This window comes from Heterodontus francisci, chromosome 17 (assembly GCF_036365525.1).
Source record: "Heterodontus francisci isolate sHetFra1 chromosome 17, sHetFra1.hap1, whole genome shotgun sequence".
NCBI lineage: Eukaryota > Metazoa > Chordata > Chondrichthyes > Heterodontiformes > Heterodontidae > Heterodontus > Heterodontus francisci.
The window spans coordinates 40,810,559-40,829,204 of NC_090387.1; the positions used below are offsets into that span (position 1 = coordinate 40,810,559).

At 41.0% G+C, this 18,646-nt stretch overlaps 1 protein-coding gene across 3 annotated transcripts in view; it reads right to left on the bottom strand.

Moving 5' to 3' along the window:
* Positions 1-18,646, bottom strand: part of znf507 (zinc finger protein 507) — a 72,454-nt gene that overhangs the window by 28,408 nt on the left and 25,400 nt on the right. For all 3 annotated transcript variants that reach the window (XM_068049330.1, XM_068049331.1, XM_068049329.1), the window contains exons 2-3: positions 2,680-5,054; positions 1,132-1,252 (exon numbers count right to left, since the gene is read on the bottom strand). In XM_068049330.1, the coding sequence (XP_067905431.1) occupies positions 1,132-1,252; positions 2,680-4,992 (2,434 nt within the window). In that variant the 5' untranslated portion in view covers positions 4,993-5,054. The remainder of the gene's footprint in view (positions 1-1,131; positions 1,253-2,679; positions 5,055-18,646) is intronic.

The following is an 18,646-nucleotide window of genomic DNA, read 5'->3' on the forward strand; positions in this document are numbered from 1 at the left end:
CTTACTGAAGTCCATGTAGATGACATCAACTGCTTTACCCTCATCTACACATCTAGTCACCTCCTTGAAAAATTCCATCAAATTTCTTAGACACAATCTCCCCCTGCCAAAACTATGCTGACTATCCCTGATCAGTCCCTGCCCCTCCAAGTGGACATTAATCCTGTCTGTCAGAATTTTTTCCAATAATTTCCCTACCACTGACGTTAGACTCACAGACCTATAATTACCTGGTTTATCTCTACTACCCTTCTTGAATAATGGTACCATACTTGCTGTCCTCCAGTCCTCTGGCACTTCTCCTGTGGCCGGAGAGGATCTGAAAATCTGTGTCAGAGCCCCCGCTATCTCCTCCCTTGCCTCACATAGCAGCCTGGGATACATCTCATCTGGGCCTGGGGATTTATCCACCTTTAAGCCCACTAATACAGCTAATACTTCCTCCTTTCAATGCTAATTTGATCAAGTATATCACAATCCCCCTTCCTGATCACTACAACTACATCGTCCCTCTCCATATTCTGCCCATCTTCATGGGTTTAAAATATCCTGCATTGATTCTGCTGGACAGGAGTCGGTACAACACCCCAAGATGAAGCTTAGATAAACTAATAGGCAAAAGGGGCAGATGTGATGTTGCTACAGGCTAAGAAAGTCAATCACTGTTGAAACAAGGCCAGTTAAGAACTCTGCACTGGTAACTCACTTCAGACATCTGTACCTTTTTCTAACCACATATTGTTCAGTAAAAGGATAGATACTTGATTGGAAAGCAGGCCATCTGTTCAGAAATAAAGCCTCTTAATTTCACCTCCAGGTCCAACAGAAACCCAATTATCTAAGTACCTCTGTAAACAGGAAACACTCTAAGGCATCAATAGCACATTGCTGCAATAGCTTAGCATTCACTTAATGTTAAAGGCTTCCTTTAAATGGTGTCAGATGGTTCTGTAACTAAAACTAACACGTGTGCCTAAAACAGGCAAACTATACAAATTGAATCGTAAAAAACAAAACCCAATTTAGCATATAAGCTATTTTTTATGTTGTTATAGCCTCGTTTAAATACAAATTTTGAAGCAGTGACACTTTTTGCACATAAGAATATATACACACAAATATTCACATTACCCTCTTGTGTGTTTCCAGTTTCCCCTCCTCTACTACGGTCAGTATTTTCATCATTTGTTTCCACTGCTGAGGAAATGTCAGACAGGCCATGTTGTTCACGCTCATGGTTCCGAAGTTGACTCTGTCAGAAAGATGCCCAGAATGTCAAAAAAGCAATAAGCCATACTAGATTTATATACGGTGACTCCCAACAAATACCAAACAACAAGGATCCAGAATTAAAAGTGATTATCTTTCACACCACAGAAAACATTTCTGTAACACTAATAGCATTACAATGGGTTATAAATCACTGGACAAAGAAACCATTTAAAAGCATACATTTGGATAGAATTTAAGGACTCAAAAAGAAACTTTGAGATTATTGAGCATTTAAGAGCAAAACTGAAATAATTGTGCAGAAAGCCATAAAACTATTTTACAATGTTAAATCCAACATCTTCTAAATAACAGCAGAGTCTGATTAAGCCTTTGAATTAGCTATCTAAAATACTGCTAAATTAGTTCCTTAAAGTAGTTCTTTAAACTTAAATGGACAGTTCTTTTTTAAATAAAAAAAAGCAGTGTCCCCAATTTACAAATAATGACAATCCAAACTGGACCTTTAACAATTTAACAGCTTTAGAATGCTTTACTGTATCACTGACCTTGAATGATAAATAAAACCAAATGACTTTGCTTTAGTTTCAATAAACACATATTGGGCTGGATTTTAAGCGCCCACTACTGGGAATGGCAGCAGGCGAAAAGATGGCGGCCAGCATGTGCGCCACCATGATCTACCACGCGACGGCTAATTTAAATGCGCCGGTTGGCCCATGCCCCTCCCAATCACGTGGAGGGAGCGGGCTCTCCGACACTGGCAATGGCGACAACTGCCTGTGCGCAGGCGCCATTATTAAACGGACAGCCAGCCCTCCCAGTTATTTTAAAGTGAACCCCCCCCCCCCCCCCCACTGTTCCTATCAAAGTTCTATTGCCCCTTTTCCACCCCGCAATAATAAAATTAAGTATTTGCCCTTCTCCTCCCCAAAATACTTATCTTGCAAACATGACTTTCCCACCCCTCAACACTAAATTGAACAAAGTGCAGAGGTCACCCCCTTCCCACTATCCCCTACACTAATGATGAAAATCTGACCCCGCTCTAAACCCCCACCCAACTAAAAGTCTTAAGTTTCCCCCTTCCCCACTACTGCAGTGCCTGCTTTCTCCAGACAGGAGAGTGAAGGTGCTCGACCACAAGATTGCAGGGAAGTTTATTTAAAATTATGCACTGTGGTCATGTAAATATGGAAAGCAGAGTCCCGTCACCCAGCAGCTGGCGGTGGGGTGGGGGGGGGGGGCTGCCATGGAGCCTCGTCGCTGCTGGGAGGATCAGGCCCGACCTTCCCCGTGTCGGGCTCCATCGCGGGCCACTGCCGGAACAATCTTCCGGCCGCACCCCCCACCCCACCATGGAGCCCGATGTCAGGCGCTCTGTAAAATCCCAGCCATTAAGCATAACATACCTAGATAATGAAACCATTTCATAAAGAGTCAGTTTACCTTATAATAAAATGCTTCATTGCACCGTTTGCAGTGATACATCCTAGTCTTGCAGTGGTTTATCATATGACTCTCCAGACTATTACTATCAGCAGCAATGTGATCACAGATTGGACACTGGTAAGGCTGCCGTTGTCGGTGAACTCTCAAGTGCTGCTTTATGTATCCCTTGTTACCACTGCTATAGTGACAGAGGCGACAATGGTAAGGCCGCTCTGTGTTGGGTATATACTCTACTAGGTTGCCTGGTGAATTCAGGTCATTTGAAGGTTGACATTGTGCGTTATCCTGTAATTCCTTCAGGATATCTTCATCAGATGCATTTTGGTCAGTTCTTTCTCTCAGTTTTTCAATTACAGTGAGTAATGACATGCTGATGCCCATTTTGATTGGTACTTCAGAAAAACCAGATTTAGCCTTATCAAGCTGTAAGTCACTACTAGTACCATCGAGGGAATAACTGTGAGCTGAAGGAAAGGAAGTGCTGCCTTCCATACTTCTCTGCCCTGTATCAGGTTCAGGATTTTTAGCGTTTGCTCTGGTTAATTCTGGTGCTCTCATTGGCATTGCAACAAGAGCTTCAGCAGCCAATGAATGAAGCCTCAAAGATTCAGAATTAGTTCTCCTTCGGGCTGGTGGAACATTCTCATCAACTGCCACAGGTTCAGTTGGTTTTAAAGCATTACTACTTTCTTCAGGATTCCACCCCAAGGCAGCTGCTTCCACTTCAGCTGTACTGTTACTTTGTTGATATATTTCTGAAGAATCTTCACAATAGATCATGTGAGATGTTTCAGAGATAAGTCTCTTCTCAACTTCAATATCTGGTGTCATCAGAAAGTGCTTTTCTGGAACAGTGTCTCCAGCTCCTGGGACACACTCCACTATAACATTGACATGTCCCACCTTGTTAGAACTGCAGTTAATGATCATCTGCGCAGAGGAAAGAAGGCTATCAGAAATTGTGCTTTCCTGTTCACAATCCAGTATCACAGACTCCTCCTCAACAATTTCCACTACTGTTGGACTGGGTGCTTTTGAGAAGGTAATATCACACTCTTTCACAGTAGTCTCAGATAGTGAGGGCTTGCAATCTAATGAGTCCATTACAGTAACTGGAGTCACACCACAAAACTGCAATTGATTTGCACCAGTGCAGTGCACATTTTCTGATTTACTTGTTGGTGAAAAAATAATTATTGGTTCATCCTCATGAGTTGTGAGAGCTGTGGAAGAAACTGCTGAGGTAGCTGGCTCACACACCTCCTCAAAAATTGGATACGAACAATCTACTTCACCAGCATGTTTCCATGCATGCGTTTTTAACATTCGCTGGCGATCACAAGCATAACTGCAAATCAAACACCGATACATGCCGTACTGGTCATATGTATACCACTTTCTTGGGCCTGGTTCAGTGTCCAAACCAACATTTCCTGATTTTGCATCTTTGTTATCCCCACTGCCTATAGTACCTGACCCTAACTGCTGCTGAATTTGTGGCAACAACTGTTTTCTCTGCATCTGTGCATCCTCAAGGTGCAACCAAATATGAGCTTCAAGCTCTTCTTGCTTTTTTGAAACAAAGCAACATTCAGAACACATCAATACCACCTCACTTGACTTTCCATGTTGCTCAAAGTGCTCCTTTAACTGTGGAAAAGTCAGTGAACTGAATTTGCATAAATTGCACTGATATTGAGTAAGTTTCCTGTGCAAATATTTGTGTTCGACAAGATCTTTAGAAACTGTAGTGGCAAAGCTGCACTGCTCACATGGATAGATCTCAGTATTGTTATGACTACGTATATGTGCATAATAGACAGATTGCTGTACAGTAACAAAGCCACAGATAGTACAATAGAAGCTCTTTGAAGCTTCAGTTTTAGCTGCAGAGTTAAGAGTCTTCAGATCTAGTCTGTTACAACTCTTAGGCAGATCTTCTGTCTTCAAAGAAGGCTGCCTAACTGTGATGTCGTCCTGTAATTTATCCTTGTTTGTGTCCGCAAGTTTTTTGGCTGTGCTCTCACAGTGGTCAGCATGCTCAAAGATTGTACTTTTTGTGTCAGAAGTGCTGGTATAAGGCCTCTTTTGACCAGCTAGAGAACATTGCTTTGATCGTCCCTTCTCCACTATCTTGCTCAATTTTTCAATAACCCGGATTAATGAGCCTGATCTTTCCATTTTTGATACAATTTTACTATCCACAAATGAACGAGTTGCTATCTGCTTCAAGAGATGTCCGTCGCACTTATGCTTTGTTGTACAGCCATGGCTTTGTGCTTGAGATTCTGCAACAGCATCTGAAATCATACTGTCCAGCCTGTTGATGTGTTGTACTAACAGTGCAATACTGCTAGATTTTTCCAGTAGACCTAAAAAACAAAAAGCATTTAACTTTTAAACATCCACTCGCAAATTACTTATTACTCTTAAGAACACACATTATTATTAACTTTTGCAAACACTAAAAATAAAGTTCATACTTAAATATATTTAACCTTTCACCAGATCCAATTCCAAATCTGCATAGAAACCATAGAAAAGTTACGGCCCAGAAGGAGGCCATTCAGCCCATCTTGTCTGCGCCAGCTGAAAAAACTAGCTGCCCAATCTAATCCCACCTTCCAGCACCTGGTCTGTAATCTTTTAGGTTACAGCACTTCAGGTGCAGGTCCAGATACCTTTTAAATGAGTTGAGGGTCTGCCTCCACCACCAATCTGGGCAGTGAATTCCACACACCCACCACCCTCTGGGTGAATCCACAAAGAACAGATTCTGGGAATCCCTTTTGTGAAAAAATTATTTTAAACTTCCCATGCTTACATTGTCAAATTTCCATGGTATATACCGAAGTCCAGGTACAGACAACTTGTATTTATATAGCACCTTTAACAGAGAAAAATATGTCTCCAGAACAACCATAGGATAAGAAAAAAAAAATGGACAAGCCAATGGAGAAGTATTAGGAGAGTTTTAAAGGAGGAAATGGAGGAGAGACAGCAGTGGGGTCTAAGGGATGGCATTCCAGGATGTGGGTCCTAGGTGCCTGATGTCTCAGCTATCAGTGATGGGGCAAAGTAGAGGCCTGCTCAGGTCGGGAAAAAAAAACCCGACCGAACTACAGTGGACCCTAGCCCAACCCGGCCCAAGTCCCTTCGATTTTGCCCCGAGCCCGACCCGATCCAACCATCCCTTTACTTACCTTCCAACTGGGAAGCTCCACGAAGCTGCAGCGCATGCGTGATGATGTCATAGTGACGTCATTCACTCACTGAGCAGATTCAGTTTTGTCCCAGACTCCCAGCTCAGGTAAGTTTTTAAAATTTCAATACTTACCAGCAGGGTACTTACCACCTGTCCGGCCCGACCCGACTCGACCTGGACTTGGCCCGACCTGACCCAAGCCAGAAAGCTGTACCCTGAAGATGGGCCCGACCCGAACCCGACAAGTCGTCCGGTCCTGTCGGGTTTGGGTCGGGTAGCAGGCCTCTAGGGCGAAGGGAATCACAGTGTGCAGAGGGTCAAAGTCAAAAACAGAATGTGAGAATGGGGAGTTGGTTAGTTGCAATGCAAGATGTTACACAGATAAGTAGGGGCATGGCTATGGAGGGATTTCATGACGGGAATATTTAAAATTTGAAGTTTGGTAGACTGGGAATGTAGATCAATGAGGATTGGAGTGATGGGGAACAGGTCCTTGAGTAGGATAGGATATGAGCAGCAGAGGTTTGGTTGAGCTGAAGTTTATAGAAGGTGGAGGATGACAGGCCAGCCAGAAGAGCATTGGGATAGTCAAGTTAGAAGATGACGAAGGGTTTCAGTGGCAGATGTGCTAAGGTAAGGATGTAAATAGGCAATATTATAAAGATGGAAGTAGCTGGTCTTTGTAATAAAGAGGGTATGCGGTTGGAAGTCCAGCTCGGAGCAACTGCAGCCTGATGTTATTCACATTCTGATTCAGAACATGACACCAGCTGTTGATGGGGCCCCGAATCGGCAGAGAGGGCCGAAGACAATGGGTTCCATCTTTCCAATGCTTAGCTGGAGGAAACTGTGTTTACCAACGTTTAGATATTGGGACACGCAGTCTTGACAGACAGGGGAAGTAAAGGGATCGCGAGAGGGGGACTAGAGGTAGAGCTGGGTATCATGTGGAAGCTGACATTTGACATTTCCACGTACATATTTGTAAATTGACTGTTACATCCTCGACCATTTTTGTTTTGGAATCAAATTCCAGACTAATTTGCCAACCCAATTTAACGTTTTAAACATTACATATCATACTAATATCCTGTAAATCACAAATCCCATTAAATCACTTAACTAGAGGGCCTACTGATATTTTTTAATAATGGTTTTAAGTTTTAAAACAACGGGGATGTTGAAATGCTTCGCACATTAACCTTAACAATGACAAACTATTTAAATTGCTTTTTAGTAATGTTCTTCTGGAATAAAATCATACTTTAAGGTGATGATAACACAGGAAAACTGTACAACACAGAGAGGGGACACAAGATTCAGATGAGTTTATCATATTTGATAGTAAGAGTGACTGAACCACAATCTATTTGTTTAAAGAATTCTATTCCAATTTCCACTTTTTTTCTCAGCATGCATAAGAATTACCAGTCATTCTTCTCGAACAGTCACAAATTTCTACAAATTATCACCTAAACTATCTTGGACTTTCCTTCACTAAAAAGGTAAAATCAGCTCTTTTGGGAAATTCACGCTCTTCTCCCATCAGCAATTTTATCCATATTCCTCCTCATTCAAATTCATTCTATTCCCTCCAGCGGTCTTAAAATGCATTTTGAGACAAACAATTGAATCGTAAGTAGGTAGTGAAAGTGCTACATTTTTGTACCTGCATACAATAATAAATCCATTACAACAACCAAAACAAAAGGATTGTTCCGATGAAGGGTCACTGACCCGAAACGTTAACTCTGCTTCTCTTTCCACAGATGCTGCCAGACCTGCTGAGTGATTTCAGCATTTCTTGCTTTTAAAAAAGGATTGCCTGCTTTCAGAGAACTTCAGAAGGCCAGAATTTACAGCTTACTGTGACACACTTCATTATATACTGAACACAATATTTTTCTTTATGAGTGATTGAGATCTGTTCCAGAATTCTATATTCATTTATGTCAGACAGCCAGAAGTGCAAAATTAGGAATTTGCTCCTTCTTTCTTAACTAAAATGTATACCAGCAGCTACAAGAACTCTGACAGAACAAATTCTTCTTCCTGACAGCTGCTGACACTGTGGTTCTTTTATCACCTATGTTACGACCAGGTGCAAATGGTGTTGAGGGGTCTGTTATTATCTTCACCTGGTCTTATTGTAATAGGGTTTAATTTTAAACACATTGTTTTGAGCTCCCCCTTCGTGAATCCTTGTTCACAACTTTCCAATTATAAGGCAAAGAAATGAGCACAAACAGGCTTTCTTTGGTTGAAAGAAGAAAGATGAAGTTTATTAAACCTTAAACTTAAACTCTAATACGGTTCACGCCTATGGATATACAACGCGCCCACACTAGCATGCACAGGCGATATAAACATGCAGATAGGGACAGAAAGGAGAAGTAGAACAGTTTGAGACAATATTTTTGTTACTGTTTCTCGAGCTCGCTGTAGTCCTTGATTGAAGATACGGTCTTGCATTTTGTTGGGGCCCAGAAGTCCTCTTAAAACCTTGTTCATGTAGGAAACCTTTCTCTCTGAGTTTCACATGTTTTCACAAGATTCAATTCCATGGGAAGAGATGAAAGCAGGCAGACAGGAGAGGAAATGTTCTCAGTCCATGAGCACATGGCGTTCTCTGCTCCAATTCCTTTTTTGCGAGTTCAAATTCAAAAAAACTCCCAGGTTGCCCAGCAGGTTAGTCATGTGACTTGCTCTTTATATGTAACAGTCTCTCTGAATCTTTTGTTAGAAGTTCAAATTCTCTGCAACAGCCAGTTAGTCATGTGACTAAAACTGGTCTGACCACTTGTGTGTATGGGGGAAGCAACTGCTGGGTCTCCATTGTTTCAACATTGTCTGGTACTATGCATAATGTAGTTCCAGTCAGGGCTTGCAATTTTAAGTTTTTGTTCATGTGGCAAAATAATGTGTACCTCAGTCTTGGCAGGTGAGGGGTTTACCTGACACTATGTCTAAGCTGGATTTCAAATATGTCCAGAGGAGAGAGATAGTGCTTTTGCATTAATTTGGAAAGATGCTCCTTCCAGTCCCTACTTTGCACAATTGCAAAGTTAACTTTCTTCCAAAAGTGGTATTTACATAGCAAATTACTTTCAATTCCATCTGTTAAATGCACAATACTTATGAAATGCTTTGCAGCTTGGCTCAGCAAGACAGCTAAGAACAAAGCCTGCCTATTGGAGTCTTTCACAGATTAACACTGACAGTTTCAAGAACAAAACCAAATATGATTGGAACAAGCCAGAACTTCAGATGTAGGTTTATTTATTACATTGCATTCCCTTGAAAGATACTTGATCTTCTATGACTGCAACTACAAATGGAATCCAAACAATGTTCCCTCTACGTTTTCTTTGCACTGAGCACTTGTACTCGTCTAACACTACTTTTTTGTCCATGGGCATCTTACATTTTAAAAGTAATTGAACTTTCACAAAGTTGTGAGCGGGCTCTTTATTTCAATGTGCGGTACATCCCAGATAGAGGGGTCATTGATTGCAACTCAAAACATGGTACTCCATTAAGTGTTTAATTTCTAGTTCAACAAGACTGCACTCGAGTTCCATCACTTCCAATAACATGAACTGTCCAAGGGGTTGCCTGCAAATTGGACCGCTTGCCTCAGAGATAGCATACTCATTTTTTTTTGGAGGCAGCAGATTAGGGTGGAAAGAAAAAAGGAAGAATTAATGTATACATGGGCAATGTCTTTGCCTCTTTGAAGGCACTAACAGAAAAGTATTTTAAAGATGTATGGCTCTACAAATCATGAATGCAATTAACTCTAGAAAGCCAAGATCACTTACTCAATCTGGGGGCATGACTGAAATCTTGCATTTGATAAGACAAATAATTGGATAAGTTTCTGACTAAAGTTCATATTTCATAATGATCCTCTACAGGATCAAACAACTCATTAACTACAGTCTTTAATGTTTACAAACAGAATCGAAGATAGATTCTCTTGGTCCTTGAGGAGTATTTTCTTGCCCAAACAGGGCATAGCTTGATTCCAAGGAAAAGGCATTCACTTATTCTGTGTAAACAGCCAGCAACTGACACGTTGAGCAGCATCCAAACTTAATGTTTTCATAACCTACTGAAGATGCATGTGAAAAGTATGGAGCTAATATAAAGCTGCCAGTGTACAACAAATAGAGCCATAGTGTTTTACAGCACAGAAACAGGTCCTTCGGCCCAATGCACCTGCAATATAATAAACTGAAAGCAATATAAAACCCATCTAAAAGTTTTGCTTAAAAATGAAATCTTAATTGCAAATTAGCTAAATATAAAAAACTGCTAGTGTAGTGCAAATGGAATTGCAGCAACTATTATTCAAAGTGAATTGGGCTTGGTGGATAATCTAAATGGCCAAAGTGAAATACGGGGAACCTATGAATTAGAAAGAGTGAGGCAGAAATTCCAATACATAGCCTGCGATTTCCCTTCCATTGGAAGGCCTATCCAAAGTCAAGCATGACATTCTTCATGACTGTGACTGAGGTACATTATCCCTTATCCTCAAAAATAGCATGTCAGTCCCTTCAACCAAACATTTCCTCTTGGCTTTCTCTTTTATTAACCCAAAGTGTGCCTGTATTTTTACCTTTGCCATCTTTCTCAACAGAACCAGATCTCTTATGAAATTTCCTATCTCCCCAATTTCTCTGAAAGTTTCCAGACTGGGGCCTGTGACGACTACTATTGTGAATCAATTCGTAATCATCTAACACAACTGTGGCATCCCATATTTTACCTATTTTATGTTCTTCCTTATTCCTGAAGGGACACTATTTTTGAATTTTGAATCACTTTCCTAAGGCTCTCAAAGTCTTCTGCAATCTTCACCTATCAAACACCATTTCCTTCTCCCTAGCAAATTCCACATATGCCTAGCCTTGTTTCCTTCTTAAATTTCTGACTTTTTGTCTGTACGGCTCTGGTACCCAACTCACAGGCATTGAGAATAGCAGTCTTTACTTGGTCATAGTCTCATGAGTGCTCTTCTGAAACAGGCAAGTACACCCTCCAAATTTTTACATATGAAAACACTCGGTAGGAGCACCGTCCAAAATGATTTAGGCTAATCCAGATTTGTGGCAATTTTCTCAAAGAACACAAAATACATTTCTACTCCCTCTTCACTAAATTTAGGTACCAAGTGAATATGCTTTGCCAAATCAAAACTATGAGGAGTCTCCTCTAGGATCTCAGCTTTTATCTTCAATGAGTGTGCAAGAATTGAGAGAGAAAAACTCAAATTCTAATTTCTCCCTTTCTAACCTCCTTTTCCTGATCTCAATCTCTTTCTTCTCTATCTCTTCCCTCTCCAGTTTTATCCTCTATTTCAAGTCGTCTCCTTTCACTTCTCACTCTCTTTCTTCCCTTTCCAATCTCATCATCTCTTTTACTAACTCAATTTTGGCTAGTTCAGTTGAACACTAACAGACACATTCTTTTCTTTCTCCAGCTTCAAGCGAAGAGTCAATTCTTCAATGATCTCCGCCCTCCTAGCCCCTGATTTCAAGCTGACCCCTAGGTTCCCGGCTACAGCCTTCAAATGATCTTTTGTCAACTGTTTCAAAGAGCAATGAAACAAATTATCTTTCTTCACAAAGGCCTAAGCATCAAAGGTACTCATGTTGATTTCCCAATGAAGGCAGCCAAAAGTAAATGTGAAATCTTGTTCGTTTAAACTCTGGAAAATTCCGGTGAACCTGTTTCACAGCCCAGTTTTGGATACATCCCTGACGAGCCCCCAGTTTTGTTATGATGTCTGTGGATAATCACAAATCAAAAGAATCCAATCCATCAACTGACACCAATTTAGAAAAAAGGACAGATTTCACTTTTACTTTAACACTCAAACCAAAACCAACATGAATTAAACATGAACTAACAGTTAAATCACGGTTGATATATATATATTGTCATGGTCCTGTAGTTTTTTTTCCGGAATATGCGGTTTGCCTTTAAGGCTTGCAAGGGACCAGTATTGCTTTAAGAGCCGGCAAGCCTTACGAGTTATAGGAAAGTGCATTTTCGTTGCCTTAGAAACAGCCATTTGGAGACTGTGATTCAAAGGGTGCATTCTCGATACCATGGAAACAGCCACTGGGAGTGAGTTTCTTGCGATACATTTGTTACAATTCGGTTTTGAACTGACTGTTAGTGGAAGACAGTTTGTTCTAACAGAGACACAGACAGCTGTGATGAGCACATCTGAAAAAGAGCTGTCAACCGTTTAAACTGAAGAAGAGGACTTTAGTCTGTTTAATTATTATTTCTCAAAATTCTAAAACATCAAGCCACAACAGAGCTCTCTGGTAATTTAAATTGAAGAAGGGGTAGTTAGACTGTGACCATCTTTTATCCCTCAAAAAACTCTAAAGTCAGATTGATTCTGTTGAAAGTGTTTGCAAGTTGTTAATTGTTGAAATTCGCTGGAGAAGGAAAGCAACATCCTGTGAGGACTTCGAGCAACATTGGACTGTAGATTTGCAAGGACTCTACTTTTTTCTATTTTAAATGTTGTTTATATCTTCATATTAATTCAGTTAATTCAGTCCCACTTTTCCACAGATCACAACATATATTTAAATTTTCCCACTTAGCGATACGGTCAACCCTATACTCTATTTTTCCCAGAATAAAGCACACCAACCAGGTTTCTTTAATAAACAAAATTAGCAGTTTATTATAAACCAAGTCTTAACCAATAATGAAGTAAACGTATTAATGCCCCTTATTTATCCTAGCCCTCATACACACTGGGAAAAATAAAAGGAATTTTTGTTTACAGCTGCTACAAAGAAAGAGAGAATTTTAAAAAAAGGCTGAAAAGAAGATATTGAAAGATGTCCTTTGTTTTGGTTAGGCATCCCAAATGTGTCTCGCTGGCTGTCAATGGGATCTTCCTGGAACAGTTCTTTCTAGGTGATGTTGATCAGTTTGAGTAGGCTTTCCAAGGGATACAGCTACAGAGGTCAAACAGGTCTTTTTAGAATTAGAATTAGAACATTACAGCGCAGTACAGGCCTTCGGCCCTCGATGTTGCGCCGACCATCTGACCTACACTATTCCATTTTCATCCATATGTCTATCCAATGACCACTTAAATGCCCTTAAAGTTGGCGAGTCTACTACTGTTGCAGGCAGGGCGTTCCACGCCCCTACTACTCTCTGCGTAAAGAAACTACCTCTGACATCTGTCCTATATCTTTCACCCCTCAACTTAAAGCTATGTCCCCTCGTGTTTGCCATCATCATCCGAGGAAAAAGACTCTCACTATCCACCCTATCTAACCCTCTGATTATCTTGTATGTCTCTATTAAGTCCCCTCTCCTCCTCCTTCTCTCTAACGAAAACAACCCCAAGTCCCTCAGCCTTTCCTCGTAAGACCTTCCCTCCATACCAGGCAACATCCTAGTAAATCTCCTCTGCACCCTTTCCAAAGCTTCCACATCCTTCCTATAATGCGGTGACCAGAACTGCACGCAATACTTAAGGTGCGGCCTCACCAGAGTTTTGTACAGCTGCATCATGACCTCGTGGCTCCGAAACTCGATCCCCCTACTAATAAAAGCTAACACACCATATGCCTTCTTAACAGCCCTATTAACCTGGGTAGCAACTTTCAGGGATTTATGCACCTGGACACCAAGATCTCTCTGCTCATCTACACTACCAAGAATCTTCCCATTAGCCCAGTACTCTGCATTGCTGTTACTCCTTCCAAAGTGAATCACCTCACACTTCTCCGCATTAAACTCCATTTGCCATCTCTCAGCCCAGCTCTGCAGCCTATCTATGTCCCTCTGTACCCTACAACACCCTTCGACACTATCCACAACTCCACCGACCTTCGTGTCATCCGCAAATTTACTAACCCACCCTTCTACACCCTCATCCAGGTCATTTATAAAAATGACAAACAGCAGTGGCCCCAAAACAGAACCTTGCGGTACACCACTAATAACTAAACTCCAGGATGAACATTTGCCATCAACCACCACCCTCTGTCTTCTTTCAGCTAGCCAATTTCTGATCCAAAGCTCTAAATCACCTTCAACCCCATACTTCCGTATTTTCTGCAATAGCCTACCGTGGGGAACCTTATCAAACGCCTTACTGAAATCCATATACACCACATCCACGGCTTTACCCTCATCCACCTGTTTGGTCACCTTCTCGAAAAACTCAATAAGGTTTGTGAGGCACGACCTACCTTTCACAAAACCGTGCTGACTATCGCAAATGAACTTATTCTTTTCAAGATGATTATAAATCCTGTCTCTTATAACCCTTTCCAACATTTTACCCACAACTGAAGCAAGGCTCACAGGTCTATAATTACCAGGGCTGTCTCTACTCCCCTTCTTGAACAAGGGGACAACATTTGCTATCCTCCAGTCTTCCGGCACTACTCCTGTCGACAATGACGACATAAAGATCAACAACAACGGCTCTGCAATCTCCTCCCTGGCTTCCCAGAGAATCCTAGGATAAATCCCATCTGGCCCAGGGGACTTATCTATTTTCACACTTTCCAAAATTGCTAACACCTCCTCCTTGTGAATCTCAATCCCATCTAGCCTAGTAGGCTGTATCTCAGTAATCTCCTCGACAACATTTTCTTTCTCTACTGTAAATACTGACGAAAAATATTCATTTAACGCTTCCCCTATCTCCTCTGATTCCGCACACAACTTCCCACTACTATCCTTGATTGGCCCTGTTCTAACTCTTATCATTCTTTTATTCCTGATATACCTATAGAAAGCCTTAGGGTTTTCTTTGATCCTATCCGCCAATGACTTCTCGTGTCCTCTCCTTGCTCTTCTTAGCCCTCCCTTTAGATCCTTCCTGGCTAGCTTGTAACTCTCAAGCGCCCTAACTGAGCCTTCACGTCTCATCCTAACATAAGCCGCCCTCTTCCTCTTGACAAGCGCTTCAACTTCTTGAGTAAACCACGGCTCCCTCGCTCGACAACTTCCTCCCTGCCTGACAGGTACATACTTATCAAGGACACGCATTAGCTGCTCCTTGAATAAGCTCCACATTTCGTTTGTGCCCATCCCCTGCAGTTTCCTTCCCCATCCTACACATCCTAAATCTTGCCTAATCGCGTCATAATTTCCTTTCCCCCAGCTATAATTCTTGCCCTGCGGTATATACCTGTCCCTGCCCATCGCTAAGGTAAACCTAACCGAATTGTGATCACTATCGCCAAAGTGCTCACCTACATCTAAATCGAACACCTGGCCGGGTTCATTACCCAGTACCAAATCCAATGTGGCATCGCCCCTGGTTGGCCTGTCCACATACTGTGTCAGAAAACCCTCCTGCACACACTGGACAAAAACAGACCCATCTAAAGTACTCGAACTATAGTATTTCCAGTCAATATTTGGAAAGTTAAAGTCCCCCATAACCACTACCCTGTTACTCTCGCTCCTGTCGAGAATCATCTTCGCTATCCTTTCCTCTACATCTCTGGAACTATTCGGAGGTCTATAGCAGGAATGCAGCAACAAGGTTTCAGTTCCACACATTCGATATGCAAAGTTCCTTTAAACACACAGGGTCTCTCCAAATAGAGGAGGAAACAGGAATCTGAAACACTGGATACAGGACTTGTTCTCAAGAGAGGGAGCTGAGCTGGCTGGGTCTTCTTCTGTTGCAGGCAAGCCAACTGGCTTTTTTAACAGCTCAAATTGAAACTAAAACGTTTCAGAAAGCAAGCCGCCTGACAAGTATAAATCTTGGCTTGTCACTTCTTTGTAAGCATCTCTCCAAGTCAAAAACAACCCCGCTGGTTTATTTGAAAACAGGTGCCTTCCAGTCACTGTTTACAGTTCAAACTCAGTCCAAATCTTCTGGTGACCTCCTTTTCAAAAAAAAAAACAACACCCAAAGTTCTAGCATCTGTAGATTCCTTTCCAATTTTAAAAAACAAATTCCCAAAATGTAACAAAAATTGGAACCACTCATAACATATACACACACACACAAACGTTAATTATCAGATGCAACAAAGACAGATCTCTTGGATCATCTGGGCCGTCCTCTCAGCAAAGATAGCACCAGTTACAGCCACAAAGTCCTTCAGATCTCTGAACTTTTCAGGTAGATCTCCAGATGCTGTCTTCCAAGATGCAGACACAGATGTGATACCTTTTTGTCGATGGTGAGGGTTGCAGTCTTCCAGTCTCTCAAACATCTTCGGCCCTGCCCACAACAGTCCTGATGGTGTGGTTCCACTAGCAACTCTAGGTCTGTGAAAACAGCTGTAACAACTCACATTTTCCAAGGGCCAGCTTCCAGAAAACAGGTTCCAATCACAGCAGCTTGTCTTTTAAAAAATAAAACAGCTTGCTGCTTGCTTCAACACTGCAGTCTGTAATCTGAGCTTGGAATAGCTCTGATCACACCCCTGATCATATGACTGTTTGTTTGACCTGGTTCCATCCAGTTCTGATTTCCCTAGAAATCTGAAACTTTTGGTTTTATTTTCCAGTAAAAGACTGTCTCAGAAAAAATACAAGCTGTGAATTCAAGGTCAGTGCACCTAGCAGTACATTCAACAGGTCGTCTGTTCAGATAGCAGTTTGCATATGCTGACTCCATCACAATATTAATTTCAAATTCTCATTCTCGTGTTTCAATCCCTTCACAGTCACAACTCTCCACTACCACTGTAACCTACTCCAGCCTTACCGCTACTGCCCTAAATTCTTCATTCCTTTGACTTTGGCCTCTTATGCTTACCCTCTTGCTCTTCAGCCCATCATCAGCAGCTGTGCCTTCAGTTACCTAAGACCCAAACTCTGGAATTCCTCCCTAAACCTGTTTGTTTTTCCACCAACCTCTTATCTTTTAAGATCATGCTTTGAATCCACCTCTATGACAAAGAAAGCTTTTGGTGCCCTCTTAAGTACTTTGGGATATTTACCCATGTTAACGGTACTAGATAAACACAAGGTGCTGTTAAATGGACAAAGAATCGCCGGCTAACAAACGTAAGCAGAACTTCTATCTCAAAATAAGGTGTTAGCATGATTAAAAAAATCAAGAACAAGGACAGGAAAATAAGGATAAAAATACTGGTTAAAGGAATGGAAGAATGAAGCAGTTATAATTTTAAATATGGCAACCGGCAAATATTTGCAACTTTTAATTTTAAAATTACATCAATGAGAATCAATTTGCTCTAGTATAAAATGCACAATGATTTATCCCAGAATAATGGGTTAACTTTTTCTCAAATATAGAACACCATCTCCAAGGAGAGAAATTTTTGGGGGAGGCGGGGGTGAGAATTGGTGGGAGAATAAGGTGATCATCACATAAAGAACTAAGAAAAACTGTTATTAGAAATCAATGCTCTTTATGAAAAAATAAAACCAAATGGACAAAACATTGTTTCGAGATTATAGCTATCTTCCCCCCTAACAGTACATTAAGCAGGAAACAGGCTCTCAAAAGATATACTGTGGAGATTAAGTGCTATTCCATTGCTTGCATGTTCCAGTAATGTTTGAACTCACGGATAGATGCCAAAGTATCCAAAACCTGAACATAAGCTAACAGTTAATTAACTTATATTGAGCTACTGAAGGACAGCTCTCAAATATCAGATAGACCAGGTGGTAATATAAAAGCAAAATACTGCAGATGCTGGAAATCAAATTTAAAAAAGTGCTGGAAATACTCAGCAGGTCTGGCAGCACCTGTGGAGACAGAAGTAGAGATAATGTTTCAGGTCTGTGGCCTTTCATCAGATTTTCCGACTTCAAACCCATAGTATATACTAATGTAATGAAGACGTGCTTACAATATGCCTAATGAAACTAAGAGCACAAGTATTGGAGATCAGTTAATGATGCTAGAGGTTTCCAGGGAATCAGGATTTCAAGTGTAGTATGAAAGGAAGAACATTTTTTTCTGCAACATTGGGCTCAGGATCTTCATTTTCAGAAGGCAAATTGCAAAGCAGAACTACTTCCTGCAGCAGTTGTATAATAGACAGTATCAGAATCAGGTAGCAAAATAAATGCAGAATTTACACAGCTTTCTAGTTCAGACTAAATTTTAAAAGTTAGTTGCTCTGCTGCAAATCCAGGAGCTGACATCACTGAATACATAGCAATGTTCTTCCAGTCTGTTCATTCAGTTGTACAGTTGTGATTTTACATGCACCTTTCAGAGTCATGCTAAGACCACTGTTAGTCACAGCTATTCTGATAACTGAAGGGGGAAAATAGTGAAATTAATAGTAAAGGTGGCTGTTATTCAGAACATTTTAAACTGCTACCGCTACAGGAGGACTCCATCCTACTGACATAAACAAGCCTGGGCACATTCAGCAGAGCCAGTATTAACTTTTATTTGTTAATTGTTTTAGCTACGTAGTGTTACGACCGCAGTGGGAACAACGCACTGTTAATTTAGTCCAGTCACTCCATAGGTCGCAACATATTATTATGCTTTCACACCCAATCAGAAAACAGTCAAATTAAATACTCTAGTAACCCTAGAATGAAACAGATCAAACTAGGTATCGTTAGACAACAAATTAACTATTTATTACAAAAAATTAAATTGTAAACACTATTAAGATAAACCTATGTCTAAAGACCTTATAACTTCTTATTTTAACCTAACTCCTGCATTCACACACACGCACCCTCAAAAACTAACAGTTAACCAGTTTTAAAAGTGGAGTTTTTAAAAATTAG